At 40.5% G+C, this 22361-nt stretch overlaps 1 protein-coding gene across 4 annotated transcripts in view; it reads right to left on the bottom strand.

The window, feature by feature from the left end:
• HPSE2 (heparanase 2 (inactive)) overlaps nt 1-22361 on the bottom strand; it is an 840195-nt gene that overhangs the window by 146227 nt on the left and 671607 nt on the right. For all 4 annotated transcript variants that reach the window (XM_019034330.3, XM_004049925.4, XM_019034328.3 and 1 more), the window contains 2 exons: nt 18008-18114; nt 12321-12435 (listed from right to left, as the gene is read on the bottom strand). In XM_019034330.3, the coding sequence (XP_018889875.1) occupies nt 12321-12435; nt 18008-18114 (222 nt within the window). The remainder of the gene's footprint in view (nt 1-12320; nt 12436-18007; nt 18115-22361) is intronic.

Consider the following 22361-nt stretch of genomic DNA (forward strand, 5'->3'; position numbering starts at 1 on the left):
TTAATTTTCAATAAAAGTGCCAAGACAATTCAATGGGAAAAGAATAGTCTTTCCAACAAATGGTATTGGGACAACTGTATCTACATGCAAAAGAATGATGTTGAATCTCTACCTCATATCATGTACAAAAATTAACTCAAATGGACCAAAGACCTAAAGATAGGAGAGCTAAAACTATACAAATTCTTAGAAGAAAAAATAGGAGTAGATCTTTGTGGCCTTGAATTGAACACCAAAAGTACAAATGACCAAAAAATAGATAAATTAGAGTTCATCAAAATTAAAACCTTTTGTGCTTAAAAGGACACCATCAAGAAAATAAAAAGACAACACACAGATTATTGGACTTCTGGTTTCCACTTCCATATATGAGGAGTTTAGAAGTCACCATTCCTTCTGAACAATAAATAAAAAGCTGAACAGTCTGAAAAATCAACAATTTTTCTTGGATCCGTTAGAGAGGTGAGGACACAGGGCAAACCACTGCCCCCAAAATTGGAGAGACAGACAGACAAATACAGGGAGTCATGGCATACTGCAGCAGACAACCTGAACTGTGACTGTGCTGGAGGCTCAGTGTGGACAAGTTTGAGAGTTTGCAACTCCTGGAGGACTCAGTCATTGGGAAAACCCCCACATTTTTGTGAGTTTTACCTCCAGGAGCTCAACCAGGATCTCACAGCAAATACTGGGCAAAAATTCTTCATGCTTTCAGTAGGGGTAAGTGGAAAGGAACTATTTTGAAATACGCCAGAGCACTCTGTTTTTTTTTTTTTTTTTTTTGACAGAGTCTTGCTCTGTCGCCAGGCTGGAGTACAGTGGCTCGATCTTGGCTTAGTGCAACCTCCGCCCCCCAGGTTCAAGCAATTCTCCTGCCACAGCCTCCCGAGTAGCTGGGACTACAGGCACACACCACCATGCCAGGCTAATTTTTTGTATTTTAGTAGTAACGAGGTTTCACCATGTTGGGCAGGATGGTCTCTATCTCCTGACCTCATGATCTGCCCACCTTGGCCTCCCAAAGTGCTGGGATTACAGGTGTGAGCCACCGTGCCTGGCCTCTGTTCTTAGCAAGTTCTGCCCTCAGGAGAAACTAGTTGACCATAGCCTAATAATACCCTGTTGGGGTATTATCAGAGCCTAACTGACCTAAGTGAAAGGAAATACCCAACTCCAGTCAGCTCTAGCCTTCCATGCAGAAGGGAAATACCAACTCCAGCCCACTCTAGCCATCCTGTTCCACCAAAAGGGGGAAGAAAAATACTGAAAAACACTTGTGAAGTTCACAGTCCAAAGGCACAGGCTCACAAAAAGTCTGAGACCTAATCATAGGACTATAGGATGCTTCCTCTCCCCCCATACCTTACCACCATATTACTAAAGGCTTATTTACAATTGTTCTTTTTACCTGATACATCACAGCTATCCAGGTAAATTACAAGGCACACTTAAAGGGAAAAAACACAGTTTGAAGAAACAGAGCAAACATTAGACATGGCAGGGATGCTGAAATTATCTGAACAGGAATTAAAAACAGCTATTATTAATATGCTAAAGGCTCTAATGGACAAAGCAAATAGTATGCAAAAGCAGATGAGCAATGCAAGCAGAGAGATGGATATCCTAAGAAAGAACTAAAAAAAAAAAAATGCTAGAGATCAGAAATACTATAACACAAATGAAGAATGCCCTTGATAAGATTATTAGTAGACTGGACATGGCTGAGGAAATAATCTCTGAATTTGAGGATATATCAATAGAAATCTCCCAAATTGAACAGCAAAGTGAATAAAGACTGATTAAAACAGGGCAGCATATCAGAGGACTGTGGGACAACTACAAAAGGTGTAACAAACTAGAAGGAGAAGAAAGAGAAAGGAATCGAAGAAATAATTGAAACAATAATGACTGAGAATTTAGTAGTAGATGGACCCCAACAATTCTAATAACAAAAGACAGTCGTATGTACTATAACAGGGCTACAGGAGCCTTGAAGAAAAAAGCTTTATTTCCTGAATGGTTTCAAAGGGAAGCAGTGCAGTTTTATTTTAAAAGATTTTATTAATTTAGGTTCAGCTGGGAGGTCCATCTGAAGACAGTGGTATGGAAATAACATATTGAAATGAATCAGAAAACTTCAGAGCTGAAGGGAACCTCAGATTGTCCAATTCAACCTCTACATTAGAGACAGACCCAGAGCGCCCAGTGCCGTACAATGAGTGAGTTGGTGTCAGAATGTGGAATCAGATCCAGAACTCCTGGTCTTCCAGTAGGTGAGCCTTCTATCCCAAGGCCTTCCTTCCTTCCTGCTGTCACTTCATTGTGGTGCCCTGGGGTAAGGAGCCTTCTCAGGAACATGTATTATTTGGGTAACTAATATTACAAATATCTGCCAATGACGTCTTGTTGCACAGTCTTTCCAAGTCTTCCCTTTAGCTCCTCCCTTCCAGCCAGTAGTAATATCTCCTACCTCAGACATCTAAAAAATCTATTGTCTACTGATCGTTTGGATCCCTTCCTCCCTCTCTTATTTTCACAAATATTTATCGAGTACTTCCTATGCAAGGCACCTTATGTTAGGCTCTGGGGATAATGAGTGAACAAGACAATTTAACATACACATCCATCATCTATTAACTCTCTCTCCAAGGCTTTATGCCACCCAACACAGATTGTAAACATGGAGAGAAGGAATCTAACATTATTTTTTATGTTCTACAGAAACTAAAACAGTGCTTTGTTTTAGTGTATGTCATAAGGTTCTCGAACAAAGATATTAAAAAGAATTATCAGTGAAATTTGTAAAGATATTAAAAAACGGAATAGCAAAATAAACCACCAAATGTTCTGCCATTCTCGTTTCAGAGTCTGATGACAGGTGACAGAGAGTGTAAATGGGGATGGTTGGGCCAGTGACAGGGAAACTCTAGGCACTAAGTTCAGTCGGGGATCCCAGATAAAGGGCCAGGCAGTGAGATACACCGCTATTATTTGTATGAAGGGCAATAAACAGGAAGCAATGAAGTTTGCCAAGTGCTGGTGGCAAGGGCAGGATAGAGCATCAGGTGCAGGGAGCTTGAGCTAAACTTTGCTGAGCAGTGCTGCCTGCCTCTGTGCCTGGCTGTGGGTGGACCATACACCTCAGGTTGGTCTTAGAGACACTGTGTGACCTCTGATGTGTGACTGAGAGTCTTTCCCCCACTGCAGCCTTTGCAGATGCTGTTCCTGTTGAGCGATGCTCTGCTCTTCCACCGCCTCTCTAATGGCTGCCTCTTCAGTGAAGACCTCCTTAGCCACACTTTCTAAAGAAGCCTCCCCTCCTCATTATTCAACTTAGCAACTGCTTCCTACACAGCATTCGGAATTTTGTAATTAATTGTTAGTTTACTTGTTTATTTTTAGTCTCCCCTTCTAGACTGTAACCTCCAATGAGGACAGGGATCTTGTCTTTCCCCTTCACCTCCATTTCATCAGAATCTAGAAGTGTCTGGCACATACTAGGTACTCAATAAATAGTTGTCAAATGAATGAATGATAGACAGTACTAAGTATTTTGTTAATATCTCAAAAATTGAAGCAAGAGTTGAGTACAGAGGAGTAGAGAAAAATAAAAAGGTAGTTAATTTAATCAGGGCAACGTAAACCTCTAATACAGTTCTCAATTCTGGCTTCACATTAGAATCACTTGGACTTTAAAAAAATATCAACACCTGGGATCCTCTATGGATCAACTTGAACAGGAATCTCTGGGGTTGGTGCCTAAGCACAGGTATTTTTAAGAAGCTCCCGAGGTGACTATAATGTTCAGCCAGGCTTGAGAACCACTGCTCTAACAAAGAAAGGCTATAAGGATTGTGACAACAAGACGAGGGTGAATTTTAGAATAGAAGGCAGGTCTTCTGCCATCAAATTTAGAGTAAATAAAAATGGTGTGTTCTATTGAATCCTTTCAATGCTTAAAACCAAATCAAGGATGAAATAAGCAGAGATTGATAATAGTTGAAAGTTAGTAAGTGAGGTATCTAATGACTGACAGATTTTTTAAAAAAAATGTTATAGTGTAGTACATTTAAATAAGAATTAAAAAGCAGAATTTATTTTTATTTGCTCTATTTTTTAATAAAGACTTTTGCTTTTATTTAAACAAGCACAAAACCATAATTGAGTTAGAAAAAAAATAACATATTATCTTGGTTCTATCAGCGGCTTATTTTTTGGTTCCTACAGGTCACAACCAGACATCGTTGTGCCCTTAATGTTTGCAAATATAGTCTTTAAGATGAAATATTCTTAAATTTGTCATATTGTGGCATTCACAAAAGTGCCTTCCAACCTACCAAAGGACATTTCTTTTTTTCCTCTTCCTTCTTTCCTTTCTTTCTCCCTCCCTCCCTCTCTCCCTCTCTCCCTCCCTCCCTCCCTCTCTCTCTCCCTCCCTCCCTCTCTCCCTCCCTCCCTCTCTCCCTCCCTCCCTCCCTCTCTCTCTCCCTCCCTCCCTCTCTCCCTCCCTCCCTCTCTCCCTCCCTCTCTTTCTTCTCAAGTCATTTTTAGATAATTGTTTAGTGTTTTCAGTGAGCTGATGAGGTTAGGTGAGTGCAGTTCTTCTCATTCCAGAGCTGACCTTGCTCCTCACCGTCTGCACGTTGCTTCAAGGATGGCAAATCATGTTCCTAAACTCAAGTGCAGCAAGACTATAATTGCTGCTTCTCCGTAATTTATTTAGGAGGCCACATAATTTGCTGTAGCTGTAATCCCTCAGTATTGCAATCTGGGAACAATATAAATGGCTGATGGCAGAGTGGGATTTTCAATTGCTGCTTCTCAGTGATTCACATAATGTGCTGTCATTAGCGCCTTGATGTGACATATCATGGTTTCCAGGGCTTATTGGGCCATTTATAAATACCAAATGAAGGTGTTGGGGCTAGTATTGCAGCCTGGTTACTGCCTTAATTGCCTTCACTGGGAAAGGTTGCCAGCATCTTCTCCAGAGTGAAATAAAATGTAATTTTTAGTTTGTCTTTAACCTTTGCAGTCAATTCCTCTCAAGTGAAGGAATCATAGTTTTCCTTTTTTGTTCTTCTCATTTTCTAGTTAAGTTGCTAGAAAATTATAAAAAGTTAAATTACTTTTACCAAAAAATCTACTTTTCATCCTTTAGTCATCATTGCTTGAATTGATTTCCAGATATCTAAATATCAAATGTATGTCAACTACATATCAAATGTATACTAGGTATCAAATGCATCAAATATATATCAAATACATATCAAATATATATTTGATAACAGATGTTTATTATCTTACCACAGTTATATTCAGGTTATTAATGATAATTATTGTGACAGAATTTTAACAAAGTGACTTTATAAATAATAATAGTGATTAACATTTATTGAGTATTTACTATGTGGTAAAAGATACATATGCATTGGCTCGTTTAATCTTTCCAACAACCCTCTGAGGTAGACACTATTATTGTCTCCATTTTATGAGAGGAAATTGATGTTTATTGATGCTTATAAATCCAAGGACATACAGCTAATAAGTGGTAGAGCTGGTTTTGAAACTCAGGTCAGTCAGATTCTAAAGCCAATACTTTTAAGCAGTACATTCAAATACTTCCCTGTCTCTAACACCAGCACAGTTAGCCCCATTTCACAGAGGAAGAAATGAAGACTCATGTAACTAGAAAATTGTGGTGTGCATTTTGAGCTTGCACCTTCTGATTTTAGGTCTAGAGCGCTTTCTGTTTCCCAAGGGTGCTTGCATCGGCGTGAGCTGTTACAACTGCTAGTGTTGTTGCCGACATCCTGTGCACACCGCTCAGGCTGATAAACGAGCAAGGGAGAACTCCTAGTAGAAAATCAGAGGAGCGTCTACGTGAAAGCATTAGGGGCAAAAGAACTGCCTTCCTGTCAGATAGTGCAGAGCACAGGCTCTGATTTGAGCAGCCAGGGTTTAAAGACACAGAGGAGAAAAGAAGCAAGTCATGTTCCCTGGGCATGCAGCCCAGGCACTTCGGCCACTGACGTGGAGCCAGCCTGAGTCTCAGTGATTGATCCTGCAGCCAAGGATGCCCTTCTCTCAGCAGCCGCAGGTTCCCACAAAGGAAGGCTGCACATGGTGAAGTCTTTGTCAGGGCCCCTAATGGGAGCATTGGGTTTCACATCACAGCTACCCCTAAACAGGTACACTCTGCTTCTTTCATCTTCCTGATGGCTCCCACGGGAAAGAAAAGAAAGAGAAAGGCGGCTTCACCAAGAAACAGGTCACAGGCTGGTTTGGCTGGGTTTTGTGCCTCCCCCGCCCTACCACCTCCAGGTCTGTAGCTTTGAAATTCTTTAATTTTCATACACCCTGTGTGGCCACTGGACAGCAATGGGAAAAGTTTTCTTAATTTTTCCTAATCCATCTAACATGACTCACTGGAAAATTAATGCCTCTGTACCTTAAATATACTACTGCTTCTGTTTGGAAGCTCCTCCCCAGACCCCAAACTCTTCTTCCTATGGCTAACTGGCCCTTTTTAAAGATTCAGCTCAGGCTTTGTTTCCTCCAGAAAGCCTTCCTTGATGCCCCATGCCTGTCCTCCACCCAGTATGACTTCTGTACTCCTCTTCTAATACACTATAGGGCTTCTGTTATAGTCCCTGCTAACTTGTCTATCTCCCTACCTCTACTGTAAGCTCCTTGAGGGCAGGAAAGTGTCTCTAGTGTCTAGCATAGTATCTAGCACATAGCATGAATGCAATAAGTGTTTATGAATAAGTGAAACATGAATAATAAGTGAATATTTGCATAGCTATTTAAACACAATCCTTTTGAAATACTCTTTTTTCTTTGAAAAATAGGCCTTCAAGATCTTAAAAGCAACAATGCTGATTGCAGCAATTTTACATACAAAAAATTCACGTAAGAAAATAAAAACTGCCTGTAATCTTACCACCCAAAGAAAACCACTTTTAACATTTAGATGTAGTCCCTTCTGTAATTTTCTACATGTATGTATATATACCAAATGAGAATCCTATTTTTATACCTAATTTTCTCAAAGATTGTAACAGTAACTTCTGGAGGTAGAGGTGGCATTTTTATTCCAATTTAAGTGATGGGAAAACTGGAATACCAAGATACACATCTAATTAATGGCAGAGCTAGGACTAGAACTCATGAATCTTACCATAGTTCTAGACTCCTGCTGTTTCCTATGATGCCTTCTAATTAGGTGGTGTTCTTCTTCTTCTTCTTCTTCTTCTTCTTTTTTTTTTTTTTTGAGACAGAGTCTCACTCTGTCGCCCAGGCTGGAGTGCAGTGGCACGATCTCGGCTCACTGCAACCTCAACCTCCAAGATTCAAGTGATTCTCCTGCCTCAGCCTCTCCAGCAGCTAGGACTACAGGCGCCCACCACCATGCCTGGCTAGTTTTCTGTAGTTTTACTAGAGACGGGGTTTCACTATGTTAGCCAGGATGGTCTCAATCCCCTGACCTCGTGATCCGCCTGCCTTGGCCTCCTAAAGTGCTGGGATTACAGGCGTGAGCCATTGTGCCTGGCCTCAGGTGGTGTTCTTGTATCAATCCAGCATCAATGGAACATGGGTTTGTAACTGGGTGTCCTTGCTCTACACAGGGAGAGATTTAAGCCCTGTGTCCACACCATGGCTTGGCAGTGCATACTGGGCATTGTCTCTAACACTTTGGAGGGAAACAAGGATGGAGCATCTAGGATCTTGTCCTAGGATCTTGTGATAGGCTCATCAACTGTGCTAGGCAGGCACCAGTAAGAGTTAGAGTTTCCTTCTGATGGTCAAATGACATCTGAACAGCGATGGCTTGGCTCAGAGCATGTTGCTATGGGAACTGCAACCACAGGTTCAATCTCACCATAGACTAGTGAATTGTACTCCAATCCATGACCAATGACTATACTCCAGAACAATGTGCACAGCAGGCACTCAATAAGTGTGCACTGGGCTGAAATGAATGTATATGATTCATCAGGGAAAGTAGGCAAAAAAGCATGCTGGCAGTAAATGTCCATACCACTGTGCCCACTGTGGAAAAGGCAATCCAATGTGATCTAGCTTTTTATTTTATTCCAAATAGAGGACTAAATTGTAGTCCCACAAACACATATCAGATTATTAGTTCCATAGATGAATTTATGTGCATGTCCCTAGAATGTCAAGCATGAAGCCAGACACAACCGAGGTGTCCATGCTTTTTGAATTGAATTGTGTGAAGACAGCCTGGTGTGGGAGTTAAGAAGATGTCAACTAGTAATTCACCATTCCTTTCCCTGAAAGCTCTGTAAATCAAGCTCTTAAAAAAAGCAGCAAGCTAAATTCCAAAACCCTCTCTGAGGAGAAATGCCCATGACTGGTGGGGTCTGGACTATGTCCACCAAATGTGCAGATCTCTTCTGCACAAACATCGCCTACTCCCAAGGGAGCCCGTGACTGACTGACCAGCTGTGGAGACTCACACGTCCCAGCTTTCCCAGTGTTGTGGGGGCCAGGGGAAGGGAGTGGGAGTCGAGTGATGAAGCATGGCTGAACTAAATATTCTCCTCCCAGGAGAAGGAAAATGTCATAGCAGGAGGTGGGTGGCACTTTTCTGGAGGAATAACCATGAAGAACATGGGGTATATTTGAAAATGATCTTTTCTAAGGACAAGTTTCTCTTCTAAAGAGCTATCCTCATATTCTCTCTTACCTTAGATTGGGGCTGTTGAAATGGTCCTGCCAGAGCTAGGCTAGAATGCCACAAACTGGGATTAAAGTTGACTGGGCAGGGGGAGGGGTAAAATGGGATATGGGTTGAAGAGCCATAAGGCCAGGATGCTCACTTTTCTCAATTTATTCAAAAGCACTGATTTTGGGAGGCAAAATGCAACTCACTAATCCCCTAAGCGCTTAACAAACTCTCTTGAGGATTTAATCACAATGTAAAATCCACAAGTTTTTATTGGCAGTGTTTAGTTATCAGTTGCACAACTCTCTGAAGTGGCAACCAGTACGATTCCCAGGTCTGTCTCCATTACACATTCCAGGGGCCTGCTGGCAATGTGTGTCAGATTGGTGTTCTGGTCTAGCCTTGTAAATTCCTTCCAGGGGAGACTTAGGACACACTCTCCCAGCTGCCAAGTTCTCTACTTATAAGGTGCAGAATTTATTAGTGCAAAGAAAGATAAAAAGAAAGCCTGCTACCTTTTTAAGTGCTTTTACATACAGTTTCTTTATTACAGCTTGGTGTTTCCAGAAATACAGCTGCCCAGATCGTTTGAGTCTTTGTGCTGAATCAGTGGAACTTGTTTTCTCTTCCTATGAACTTCTATGAGCTCTGCTCCACCATGTATCAACTGAGGTCTTTTGTACCATGCTTTTAAAGAAAGTCACTGACAGCAACTCTTATTTGAGGAGGACAAAGCCATAAGGACTGACATCCTTAACTTACACATGGCCATGCAAAGGTCCAAAGAGGGTTGATATGGAATCCAAGTTTGTCCAACTCTGGAAATGAAGCCTGTCTAGTCACCCAAAGACCATCTTTTTCCAGCCTGTTTTCTTCTCTCCAATTTCCCAACATGCCTGTTTTCATTTCCAGACTCAATTCTAAGGCAATGTTGGCCTCAGACACAGCAAAGACATCAAAGAGGCTACCATAAGAAATAGTGTAGTCCAGTGAAAAGAAAACACAATTTAGAACTGGAAAACTCTGAGTTCCAGTTTTCTTACTACTTGTCTGACCTTGGATAAGTCACTCAATAATGTCACAGAACCTTAGTTTCTCTTTAGCAAAATTAGTATAAATAGTCATATTCATCTCACCAGGTTCTTTTTAGAGCAATTATGACAAATTGCAATTCTCTGATTTATGTTTATTTATTTTCCATTTCTCAGTACAGTTCACTACATTGTAAACTCCAAGAGTTCAGCAACCTTGTCTTTTTGGTTCCCCACAGTGGCCTATTGCCAGGAATAGCAATCAGCACATAGTACATGATCAAGAAGAGTGAATGAAATTTGAATGAGTGATGAAAAGAATAAAGGAAAAAAGGAAAGAAAGGAAAAAGAAGGACAGAGGGAAGTGTTCAGAGCATTGTAGATGCCATTTATGAAAGTGATCTGTACATTGTTAAGTATTATCTGCATCTTTTATAACTAACATTTGATGCGTTAATTATGCCAAGGTGATCTGTTTAAAATGTAAGTTAGATCAGGTTACTTCCCTAATTAGGCCTTCCAGTGGCTTTTCATACTATCTACAAGTCAACTCTTTCAGCTTACAAAGCCCTAGGTGATATGACTCCTGCCTACCGCATTTCCAATTTCTCCCCCTTCCTCATCATGCCCCGGTCACCCTAGTGTTCTTGTGTTTCCGCAAACGTGCCAAGTTTGTTCCTGCCTCAGAGCTTTTGTGTTAGTTTCTTCCCAGGCCTGGAAAGTTCTTTTGTGAAATCTGCATAGCTGGCTCTTTACTGTCCTTGGCTCTTGGCTTACATGTCACCTTCTCAGAGAACCCTTTCCTGCACATGTACCCTGAAGGGCCCAAGCAGTGCTCTCTTATTTGTTGATTCACTTATCTATTACTAGTCCTCTCCAGTGCCTGATGTTCAAAAAATATTTATTTCTGTGTGCCATTATATTTGTTTAGTACTTACATTTCATAGATACTTTTCTAATTATTTTATTTCTGCAAAAACAAAACAAAACAATCCTCTATGGTTCCATACTGAAAACTCTCTTTTACCCCTCTCCACCCCAGTCTCCCACACATGTATCTTGGGAGAGGTACACTAGTCCAGCAAATGTAAGCAATTATGCTCGTTAGTTTTATTCTTTGTGATTTAATTGGACTTTCGGAGTCATGTACACCAAGTGATACAACAATTACTTGGTTGTAATTGAGACGTGGAACTGGTGCTGTGGGTGCTGAGCTGTTCTCTGCTCTGGGCTTGGAAGCTTCCTGGCTTAGGGCTTGGGGAATGGAGGGAGTGGTAGAAATAGGCAGAGAGAGGCAAGTGGTAGGAATGCTCACTGGTTCCAGTTTGGGTTTGTTTACTGTGGGCCCCAGGGCAACAAATAGTTCTGTAGAAACAGCACTGAACCAGGGCACAGGAACAGGTTCTAGGGCTAGCCCTACATGTCCCACCTCCTTGCCCCTCCCCTAGCTAGCAGTCCCTCAGTTAAATGAGGTGGAATTGGATCATCTCAAGGAGGGATCCCAGCTCTGAAATTCTATGACTTGATGAGAGCAGTCTGATCTTTTGTCATGACCATGACTTCTGTGATAAAGGATAACCCGTGTAATATTTCTGATAAGCGTAGCTTTTCTGGTCCGTGGAATTTCTCTGATTGGCCAATAAGGTGACTAGACAAAAAAACCCATATTTCTGCTTTTGCCATTCTAGTTTATTTTTCTCTTTCCTTTTCTTTCCTAGAGAAGTTGACGCTGTTGGTAAATCCCCTCATTGTCACACGGGGCTCATCATCTAACTGTAATTGCACTTCAGCCACTCCTCAAGAGATGGGTTCCTAGTGTGTCTGATCTTGGATAACACTCCCCCATCTGCTTTCAACATGTTGCATTTGATGTTAACTAATGTCTCCTATTAGCATTAAAATAAAACAATCTGGAAAAATTCACTCTCAAGCAGAGTTCAAACAGGCCACAAGTAGATGGGGAATCTCAACTGCACAAGGATTGTTTTTTTTTTTTTTTTTTTGAGATGGAGTCTCGCTCAGTCGCCCAGGCTGGAGTGCAGTGGCACCATCTCGGCTCACTGCAAGCTCTGCCTCTCGGGTTCACACCATTCTCCTGCTTCAGCCTCCCAAGTAGCTGGGACCACAGGTGCCCGCCATCACACCCAGCTAATTTTTTGTATTTTTAGTGGAGATGGGGTTTCACCATGTTAGCCAGGATGGTCTCGATCTCCTGACCTTGTGATCCACCCGCCTCGGCCTCCCAAAGTGCTGAGATTACAGGCGTGAGCCATCGTGCCCGGTCTGGATTGTTAAAACAATAGTAATAAATATACAAATATATATAAATGAATATATGTATATTGCATACTGCACATACATATATATGTGTATATATAAAAGTGAGTGAGTGAACAGATGTGTGTGTGTGTGTGTGTTGAAGCCAAAAGTCTGTAAAATGGATCAAGGGAACAAAGACAAGAATGTTTCTGTTCAATGAATGAAATTAACTGGTAACAGCAAGAGGAAAAATATTCTCCTAATATGGAACAAGGCATGATCAAAAGAACTGAATGATATGGAAAAGGAATTGGGAATCTTTATCCCACACTTACTGGTAATGGGTTAAAATTCTGGTCCACGAGGTGATTGTATCCATGGTCAAAAAATGAGTGCCGTATCACGACGTCAATGCCCTGATTGGCCAGCATTCCTAAAGTGTTCAACCATCTAAAAGGCAGAGAAAAAGAGCTACATCAATATATTTTTTAAATGGCATACAACAAGCTCTATAGAGATTGGCTACTATATACACATATACACCAATCTCCAGTCACCAAATTTACCTAGTACTTTAAAAAGGGTTATTTTAAGCATTAAGTTCACAGCTGTAATATATTTTAGAGATTATCAAATCCAACCTCTTCATTTGATAGAAAAAGAAACAGAGGTCTAGGGGAGTAAAATGAACCACGCTTGATCATTAAATAGTTTGTTGTTAATGACTTAACTTTTTATTCCTGAAATACTAACAAATGAACACCCTAGCCATTTGTAAGCCTAATATCCCTCCTGGCCAGAGGACATACAATTACAGAAGAGTGCACATTGTGCATTCCATCCCTCAAACTCCCCTGCTTATACCCTGTCCCTGAACATGTACCTTTAACAGAACTCTAACTCATATATTCCTATGACCTATGCAAATATAGTCTAGTCATTAGCAACCCTCATATATCACTGTCAGTAGTCAATGCAATAATAATTTTCCTTGGCACTATAAGTAACTATTCAGGGATTCAAGTATGCTACCATCACACATATTTCGCAGTGGAGGACCTGCACTGTTCACATACTTATCATCTATCCTACTATGCCAAACACCTATTTTCCAGGGCATGCCATCCTTCAAAAATACTGCCCTCTTAGTTCTTCCAACACTGCTGACTCTGCCTTCATTATTTACACATTCATGCATTCATTTGGGCTTCTCTTTCTCTTCCTAATTCTGAAACTTAGGGAAACTTCTACTTGTAATAATACATAGAATAAATGTGACTTTGAGATTCAGTCTTCTCTATATGAAAGATAAGGCATTTCACAACTTGTCCTAAACATATGTGTGTCCAGCTTTATCTGTCACCTCTTCCCCATCTTCTCTCACCCTAGACCCCATTTCCCACAGGCTCCAAGACACATGAAACTACTCTTGGCTACCCAAATACACATTGCTTTCTCACATTTACCCAAGTCCTTATACATGTTTTAACTTCTGCTTAGAATTCCCTTCTACTCTTCTTTGAACCTACCCTTTTTCATCTGGCAGATTTCTTCTCATATATTAATCTCCAAATCAAGTGTCATTTTATTCTAAACTCTGCTGCCCCAGCCAACAGTGGTACCTTCCTCTGTACTTCCCCAGATCTCTTATTCATACCCTCAGAAAGTCCACAGAAAGAATCACTTATTTCTCTACCTTTCCTCTGTCAGTTCTGAGTTCATCAAGCATAGACACAATTTCTGAACTTGTACCCCAAACACGCATCACCATTCCTGGCACACCATAGGTACTCAATACTCTGTCGACTTGAAATCTGTCTGGATAAAATTAGATTCTCGGAACTTTGAGAATCACCATTCAGCACACTGGGGAAAATTACGCATAGTTATGATTTCCTAAATCTGAAACCATATGGAGCTCCAAACCCGTGACTTGAAGAATTAAGTTTTTTCCTTGCTGGAATAAAGAGCATTGCTAATTTTTATATTGTGAATAAATATTATTCCTATATTCAAATGTTTTTTACATTTACAATTATATTTTATTCTCAAAAAACTAACAAATATTTACTGACAATTAGAGTTATAAAAATAAAACAAAACAAAAAGCAAAGCAAAACACAAAAGTTTTAAATCAAAAGGGAAATCTGACTGTAATATAGTAGAATCATTTTTGTTGTTGTTCTTCAAATTGGAACATTGTGACCCAGGGAATTGAAATTACTTTTGGAACATGACATGGCTAAGCAAGCTACTTGCCTTCATAATTTTTATTAATTTGGTAATCCTATAAAATCAAGATAACAGGTTTAGCTTTTCCTTTAGCCACTGAGACATACTATGAAATACCTTGTCAAAGGCTGTCCTGTGGTAGAACTATAACATGAATTGTGGGCTAACGCCTCCTAAGTAGTGTTCTTTCTATATTGAAATGGCACAAATACAATAGGGTCTATATCTAACAAGTATTTTAAAAGCAAATTGTCTTATTCAACTTTCCATCCCTATGCTTGTCAAATGAAGGAAGAAACAAAACAATGAAGAAACACATAATCACATAAGTGAGTCCCTCCATCTAGCAGCATCTTCATGTCAATACAGGGCTCTATCTTGGTGTTTTTATATGTGAAAAGATCCTACTTGTTTACTCATTCATTATTTATTCAATAACATTAGTCAATGCCAAATGCTAGGCATTGTTTTCAGAATTGAGAAGATATTAAAAAACGCTTGTGTGACCATGTAAATGCCTGTGTATACACATTTAAAAGAATCATATCAAATTTCTACTTTTGACCTCTACAGAGCTTAGCTTAGTGACCTGCATAGAGTATATACTCAACAAATAAATATCAATTCATAAACCTGATGTTTTTACTAGTGTATAGGAAGATACTTAAGAAATTAAGAATATGCGTTCTCCCTGCAAACCTACATCCCTATATGCACATGCAAGATCTGGAGCATTCAAAAATGGCTAGAACCAAAACTGCTTTCCCATGGCTTTAGGAATAGAATGGTTAATATGAAAGTTATCTTCATCTTCCTCCTATAATAACAAGACCCCTGAGAGAGGGAAAGCAATGGTCTTCCCATTCTATGCTTAGCTTCAGACAGTTGATGAAATGACTGGTATATCTAACCAAAGATGCTACCCTGCCATTATTTTCCACTCCACTAAAGGTGAATATCTACTATGTACCAGACACTATTAGGTGCTTGAGACACAGCAGCATACCAAGAGTATTTGTGGTCCACCAAAGAATCTCAAAGCCCGAGCTGGGAAACTCTACTTTTGAACACTCGGTAGCAGAGAATCCCAATTTATGCATACGTGCACGTATATGTCCTGGTGAACTCAGAGTTATGTGATATATAAACATTTCAAAAAGGCTGGAAAATGCCTTCTTTTCAATTTCCTGATAGCCTCCTACAGCTTCCTAGAATGCTTTACTGCTCCCCTACTCCCCCACCCCCGACAGGAAGCAATTTATGCCCCTTGGAGAACTGGACTCAAAGGGCACATTGCTGGGTGCTGTCAGTGGAGTTGAGACCAAATGGGTGACAAAGAGGTAAGAGAGATCGGGAGCAGAATAAACTAGTTTTCATCAGATCTGTGTCAACTAAGCATTGGATATCTGAATTACAGCCGGAACATAAACAACTATGTTGATCTGTGTTCTGCAAAGTGACTGTAGGGATCTATGGCTATTTGGCTGATGCTCATGAAAAGGCAGTTCTCTTTTCCAACTTCCTCCATGAAGGTCTGCAGTATTTCTCATTTCATATCATTCCCTAAAGGGAAGAATGCTCACAAAACCACTCAGTACAACTGGGCTGCTTGCTGGGCCCTGCAGCAGCGTCCTATAGTGAGTGCTGAGCAAATGCCATTCCTCTGCTGATTCCAAGGGGATCCCTGCAGCATTGACACCCTGGCTTCTCACTCTTTCAACAGGTCTCATATCAAGCCAGTGGAGAGTGGGAGTGTACTTTTGTGGGGTTTTTTTGGGGGGGCATGGGGGAGGGACGGAGTCTTGCTCTGTTGCCCAGGCTGGAATGCAGTCTCAGCTCACTGCAACCTCTGCTACCCAGATTCAAGCAATTCTCCCGCCTCAGCCTCCCAAGTAGCTGGGACTACAGGCACATGCCACCATGCCCGGCTAAGTTTTGTATGTTTAGTAAAGATGGGGTTTCACCATGTTGGCCAGGCTGGTCTCAAACTCCTGACCTCAAGTGATCTGTCTACTTTGGCCTCCCAAAGTGCTGGGATTACAGGCGTGAGCCACGGTGCCTGGCTGTGAGTGTACTTCTGAAAGAAGATTCTTAACCACACTATATCAAAGGTGACTCACTCCACTTCATGCATTTGAACCATGCTTGCCGACATTGTCTGTGCTACACAACGTTAGATGCTGAGGACACAGAAATGGAAGACTCAAGGTATCACTATGAATTACACTGAATCATTTTCTTCATCTGCGTTTGCCAGAACTCCATCTGTAAAGGCAATCCACTTGACTGGCCTGATTTGTCCTTCATTAATGTATTAAAGAAGCTGCCTCTATGCAGGGGAACGGAAGCTGCATAATTAAGAACAGCTGTTAGTAGCAAAACACATAGCTGAGGGCAAAGCTATGGTTCTTAGGAGGACATTGCTCAGTCAAAAACCCAAAGCCATAGGACTGTACTGGAGCAGGAACAAGTCATTTACTTAGTGATCCTGAGGGGTTTGTCCCTGCCACATGACACTGGCAGGCTAATGAGAGGCCCTTATGCTTCTGGCTTAAGTCATTCTCCAGACGACTGTAGTAGCCTTCAAATTCATTTTCCCATTCCTTCCCAACTCTTGTGACTACCATTGATAAAGTCAAAGTTTTAAAACACAAGTCAGATTCTCCAGATTTTTTTTCTCTCTCTCTCTGTCTCTCTCCTTCACAATCTTCAGTGGCTTGCTGTGAATATAGAACAAGGCCTCACTTCCTCTACCGAGTTTTTAAGACCTTCTGTAATTTGGTGGTAAACCCTTTCCTGATTCTCAGTCCTCATTGCATCCTCACAGATAACAAGGCTTTAGTCACATTAGTCATTCTCTGCTCCTCTGTGCCTTTGCTCATAATGTCCCTTGGGCCTAGAAGGCTCTCCTCTGTCATCACCATGACTTCCACCTATAGAAATTAGAGTAATCCTACTATGCTTCACTCAAATGCCACTTCCTCCATGAAGTCCTCCCTGATACTCCCAGTCACAGAAATTCTTCATTCCTTTGCATGTCTGTCATTTTTCTTTTGTAGACAGACCATGTGAGGAAGAAAGGCAGGTGGTCTACTGCAGTGGTAAAGAAGCTGTACTCTGGAGCAAACTGCCTGGGTTTGAGTCCAAGCTGTGCCACTAACTAAATGAGTGATCTTGGATAAGTTACTTCACCTCTTTCAGTTTTCTCATCCGTAAATGGGATAATAACAGCATCTATTTCACTAAATTGTTATAAAAGCAGTAGCATCGATTTCATTGGTTGTTAAATTATGAAATATAAATAAAGCACTTCAGACAGCGGTAAGCACCGTATCGTTAAAAGTGTGATTACTACGGCACTTACCTCCTACAACTTTACAATGTAGTTATCTCCTATCCCAGTTCCACCAATCATATTTTTTTCTGGAGGGAAAAAACCATGCCTTATTGTTACCTGTCTCCCAAGACTATAGTGAAAATTGGCTTAGAAAATGTATGTTGTTTACACTGTGTTTTGAACTTTAGACATTCAATAAAGCTGTTATTACTATAATTATTACTTACTACTATTACTATAATCTTTGCTCTGATGCCTGTGCCTGACATTTTAATATCTAGAGAAGGTGTTGATCATTGTTGAATGGTTTAAGACACACACGAATGAATGAAATGAACTTTCAACGGGAAACATGCCTCACCCCTAGGATGGGCAGAATAATCAGCAACACCAGAGATTCACTGTCCTTCCCTCCTGAAAGCCCCTGGGCATGAACTTGCAGGTGTTACTCACAAGAATCCTGCAGCATAGGAATCGGATAGATTGTTTGTGCCTCCAGCTGAGGTGGTCACCACACCTTCAAGCCAAATCTTCTTTCCTGGAGTGTATGTATTAACCACCTGTTTACACAACAAAAGCAGAAGGGGATAATGAGGTTTTTTTTTTCTTTTTTTTTCTTTTTTTTTCTATTATACTTTAAGTTTTAGGGTACATGTGCACATTGGGCAGGTTAGTTACATATGTATACATGTGCCATGCTGGTGCGCTGCACCCACTAACTCATCATCTAGCATTAGGTATATCTCCCAATGCTATCCCTCCCCCCTCCCCCCACCCCACCACAGTCCCCAGAGTGTGATATTCCCCTTCCTGTGTCCATGTGATCTCATTGTTCAATTCCCACCTATGAGTGAGAATATGCGGTGTTTGGCTTTTTGTTCTTGCGATAGTTTACTGAGAATGATGATTTCCAATTTCATCCATGTCCCTACAAAGGACATGAACTCATCATTTTTTATGGCTGCATAGTATTCCATGGTGTATATGTGCCACATTTTCTTAATCCAGTCTATCATTGTTGGACATTTGGGTTGGTTCCAAGTCTTTGCTATTGTGAATAATGCTGCAATAAACATACGTGTGCATGTGTCTTTGTAGCAGCATGACTTATAGTCCTTTGGGTATATACCCAGTAATGGGATGGCTGGGTCAAATGGTATTTCTAGTTCTAGATCCCTGAGGAATCGCCACACTGACTTCCACAATGGTTGAACTAGTTTACAGTCCCACCAACAGTGTAAAAGTGTTCCTATTTCTCCACATCCTCTCCAGCACCTGTTGTTTCCTGACTTTTTAATGATTGCCATTCTAACTGGTGTGAGATGGTACCTCATTGTGGTTTTGATTTGCATTTCTCTGATGGCTAGTGATGATGAGCATTTTTTCATGTCTTTTTTGGCTGCATAAATGTCTTCTTTTGAGAAGTGTCTGTTCATGTCCTTCGCCCACTTTTTGATGGGGTTGTTTGTTTTTTTCTTGTAAATTTGTTTGAGTTCATTGTAGATTCTGGATATTAGCCCTGTTTGCAGATGACATGATTGTATATCTAGAAAACCCCATTGTCTCAGCCCAAAATCTCCTTAAGCTGATAGGCAACTTCAGCAAAGTCTCAGGATACAAAATCAATGTACAAAAATCACAAGCATTCTTATACACCAATAACAGACAAACAGAGAGCCAAATCATGAGTGAACTCCCATTCACAATTGCTTCAAAGAGAATAAAATACCTAGGAATCCAACTTACAAGGGATGTGAAGGACCTCTTCAAGGAGAACTACAAACCACTGCTCAAGGAAATAAAAGAGGATACAAACAAATGGAAGAACATTCCATGCTCATGGGTAGGAAGAATCAATATCGTGAAAATGGCCATACTGCCCAAGGTCATTTACAGATTCAATGCCATCCCCATCAAGCTACCAATATCTTTCTTCACAGAATTGGAAAAAACTACTTTAAAGTTCATACGGAACCAAAAAAGAGCCCGCATCGCCAAGTCAGTCCTAAGCCAAAAGAACAAAGCTGGAGGCATCACACTACCTGACTTCAAACTATACTACAAGGCTACAGTAACCAAAACAGCATGGTACTGGTACCAAAACAGAGATATAGATCAATGGAACAGAACAGAGCCCTCAGAAATAACGCCGCATACCTACAACTATCTGATCTTTGACAAACCTGACAAAAACAAGAAATGCGGAAAGGATTCCCTATTTAATAAATGGTGCTGGGAAAACTGGCTAGCCATATGGAGAAAGCTGAAACTGGATCCCCTCCTTACACCTTATACAAAAATCAATTCAAGATGGATTAAACATTTAAACGTTAGGCCTAAAACCATAAAAACCCTAGAAGAAAACCTAGGCATTACCATTCAGGACATAGGCATGGGCAAGGACTTCATGTCCAAAACACCAAAAGCAATGGCAACAAAAGACAAAATTGACAAATGGGATCTAATTAAACTAAAGAGCTTCTGCACAGCAAAGGAAACTACCATCAGAGTGAACAGGCAACCTATAAAATGGGAGAAAATTTTCGCAACCTACTCGTCTGACAAAGGGATAATGAGGTTTTAAAAGCTATTCCCACATGAGAAGAAACACACATTCCCTTAAGGAAGTTGATCTGATTTCCTGTTTTCAGGGGGTCATGATTTGTGCTTTTTTATGATGATGCACCCAGTTCAGTGAGTTGGCATTCACAAACCAAAATGCATTAACATTGACACATATCCACTTAGAGAAATTATCATTTTTCCCTAAGTAAACCCACGTGATAATGTGACAGAACAAGTGCATCCTCTAGGATGTAAACTGACTGCAGTACTTTCCACTAAAAAATATAAATCATATTCTGTTTCCATATCAACAAGCACTGAGAAACAATGCTTTTCAGTCTCTCTTATAGCACATCTATGACACATGTACTACCTAAAAGCCATGAATGCAACACAAGCACCAAAAGCCACAAATCACAAGAAGGTACAGAGAATGCTCGTAGGAGATTTATTTTATAATTACTAGTCCAGGTATATTGTAATCACATTTTGAAAATAACTGCAGTAAGGGTAAAAAGAAAAGTCACTGACCCACAAATGACACATCCCACACAGGGAATAATTGCATGCCTTCCAAGCAGAAGCAAAACTTCTTGTCGAAAGGTGGCACACTGAAGATTTGAAATGGCCTAGTCTCTGACCCACAAGGTGAAGACTGACCAAACTATTCAGATCAGTGTGCAGATGCTTGGGACTGCAATTGGCACTTAGGAGTAAGATTGTATACTGGGTAGCCCCTAAAAGCAGAACCTGAGTCAAAGGCTTGTTTATAGGTAGTTCACTCAAGAAATAATACCAAGGAGCAGGAATGAGGGACTGGGGGACTGAAATAGGGAAGAAGGGAAAACTAAGACAAGGATGCATTTTCAAATTGACAACCATTGCTGGCAAAAACTCAGTCTCACAGGGATCTTGGTAAGAGCCTTACAGACTGTGTCTCAGAACTGACCCCCAAGGGGATACAAGGGAAAGCATGAGTAGCCTTGTGACCATTAACCCCTTGCCCCTCTATCCCTATTTCACGTGCAGGCCTGAGTGCTGAGCAGATTCTCTGAGTGTTCCTCATCTCTGCCTCAGAGAAGGAAATAAGAAGTGAGGTACTAGGTAGTACACTGACACCTAGCTGGCTGCAGCCTGCATGCTGGCCCAGCCCTGATCTCTACAATGATGGCTAGAGTAGGAGGTGGGACTGGGAGGATGCCAGCTATGCACTAATGAGGCTGGATAAAGAAAATAGTGTATTTAGGTCCTATGGCCCCCCAGCTACTCTCCTAGACATACACACCAAAGAAATTCTTCCTCAGGTCTCTAAAGAGGTAAGAATGAGAATTCTTTCTATGTCACTGTAGCAGATGTCCACTGCTAGAAGAATGGAAAAATAAAATGTGGATATATACTATACAATATTATGCAGCAGTTAAAACAATAAAGTCAATGTAAATCCAACATCATGGATAGTCTTTAAAGGTTTAGTGGTAAATTAAAAAAAAAACACACTGAGTGAGATTTATGGCACAATATTACTTATAAAATTGCTCATTCGCACCTAATAACACTAAATACCCTATAATGACACATGCCTCTTAAGAACATATATCAAACACATAAGGAAAGATTGTATAAGAGAGAGGTGAAAATTAAAACAAAAACAAGACCTTTAATGAACTGATGATAATAGTTTGCTGTTAGTTTAGGAGTATTAAGTTAATTTAATTCTCTGCAGCTGAGGGCCTTCAAAAAGAAAAAATATATGTGGCCAAACCCATGGGTACATAGACATCAACAATCAATCATATTCCTCTTTTCATTTCTAGTGAGGTACAGCTCCCTGCCCTCTCTCCCCACATTTGCTAGAGAATTTGCATTATTTGGAACATATTTTGGGTTGGCAAAGTTACTGACCCTTTTCAGAAACAAAGTTGTAAGAAAATTACACAAATTTGAGATTAAAGTGAGTATTATGATCATAAATGGAAGAAAAATCCTGAGAATTAACGGTGGTAGTCAATAGCATGTTGGTAAAGATTAAGTAAAAATTCACTTTTATACACAAAAAAAGAAGAGTCGTTTGAGGATACCACTAGGTAGTCCTCTCACCCCTTTCAATACTGTTCATGCCCAACTCAAGGGAAGCAGGGAAATTGTAGGAACAAGAAAGTAAGAAAAATGCCTTAAATAATCAAAAGACACATCCATATGGCCAGATTAAAGGACTACATCTATGATTTCCCTTAAAATATAG

The sequence above is a fragment of the Gorilla gorilla genome, chromosome 8 (assembly GCF_029281585.2).
Source record: "Gorilla gorilla gorilla isolate KB3781 chromosome 8, NHGRI_mGorGor1-v2.1_pri, whole genome shotgun sequence".
In the NCBI taxonomy this organism is placed as follows: domain Eukaryota; kingdom Metazoa; phylum Chordata; class Mammalia; order Primates; family Hominidae; genus Gorilla; species Gorilla gorilla.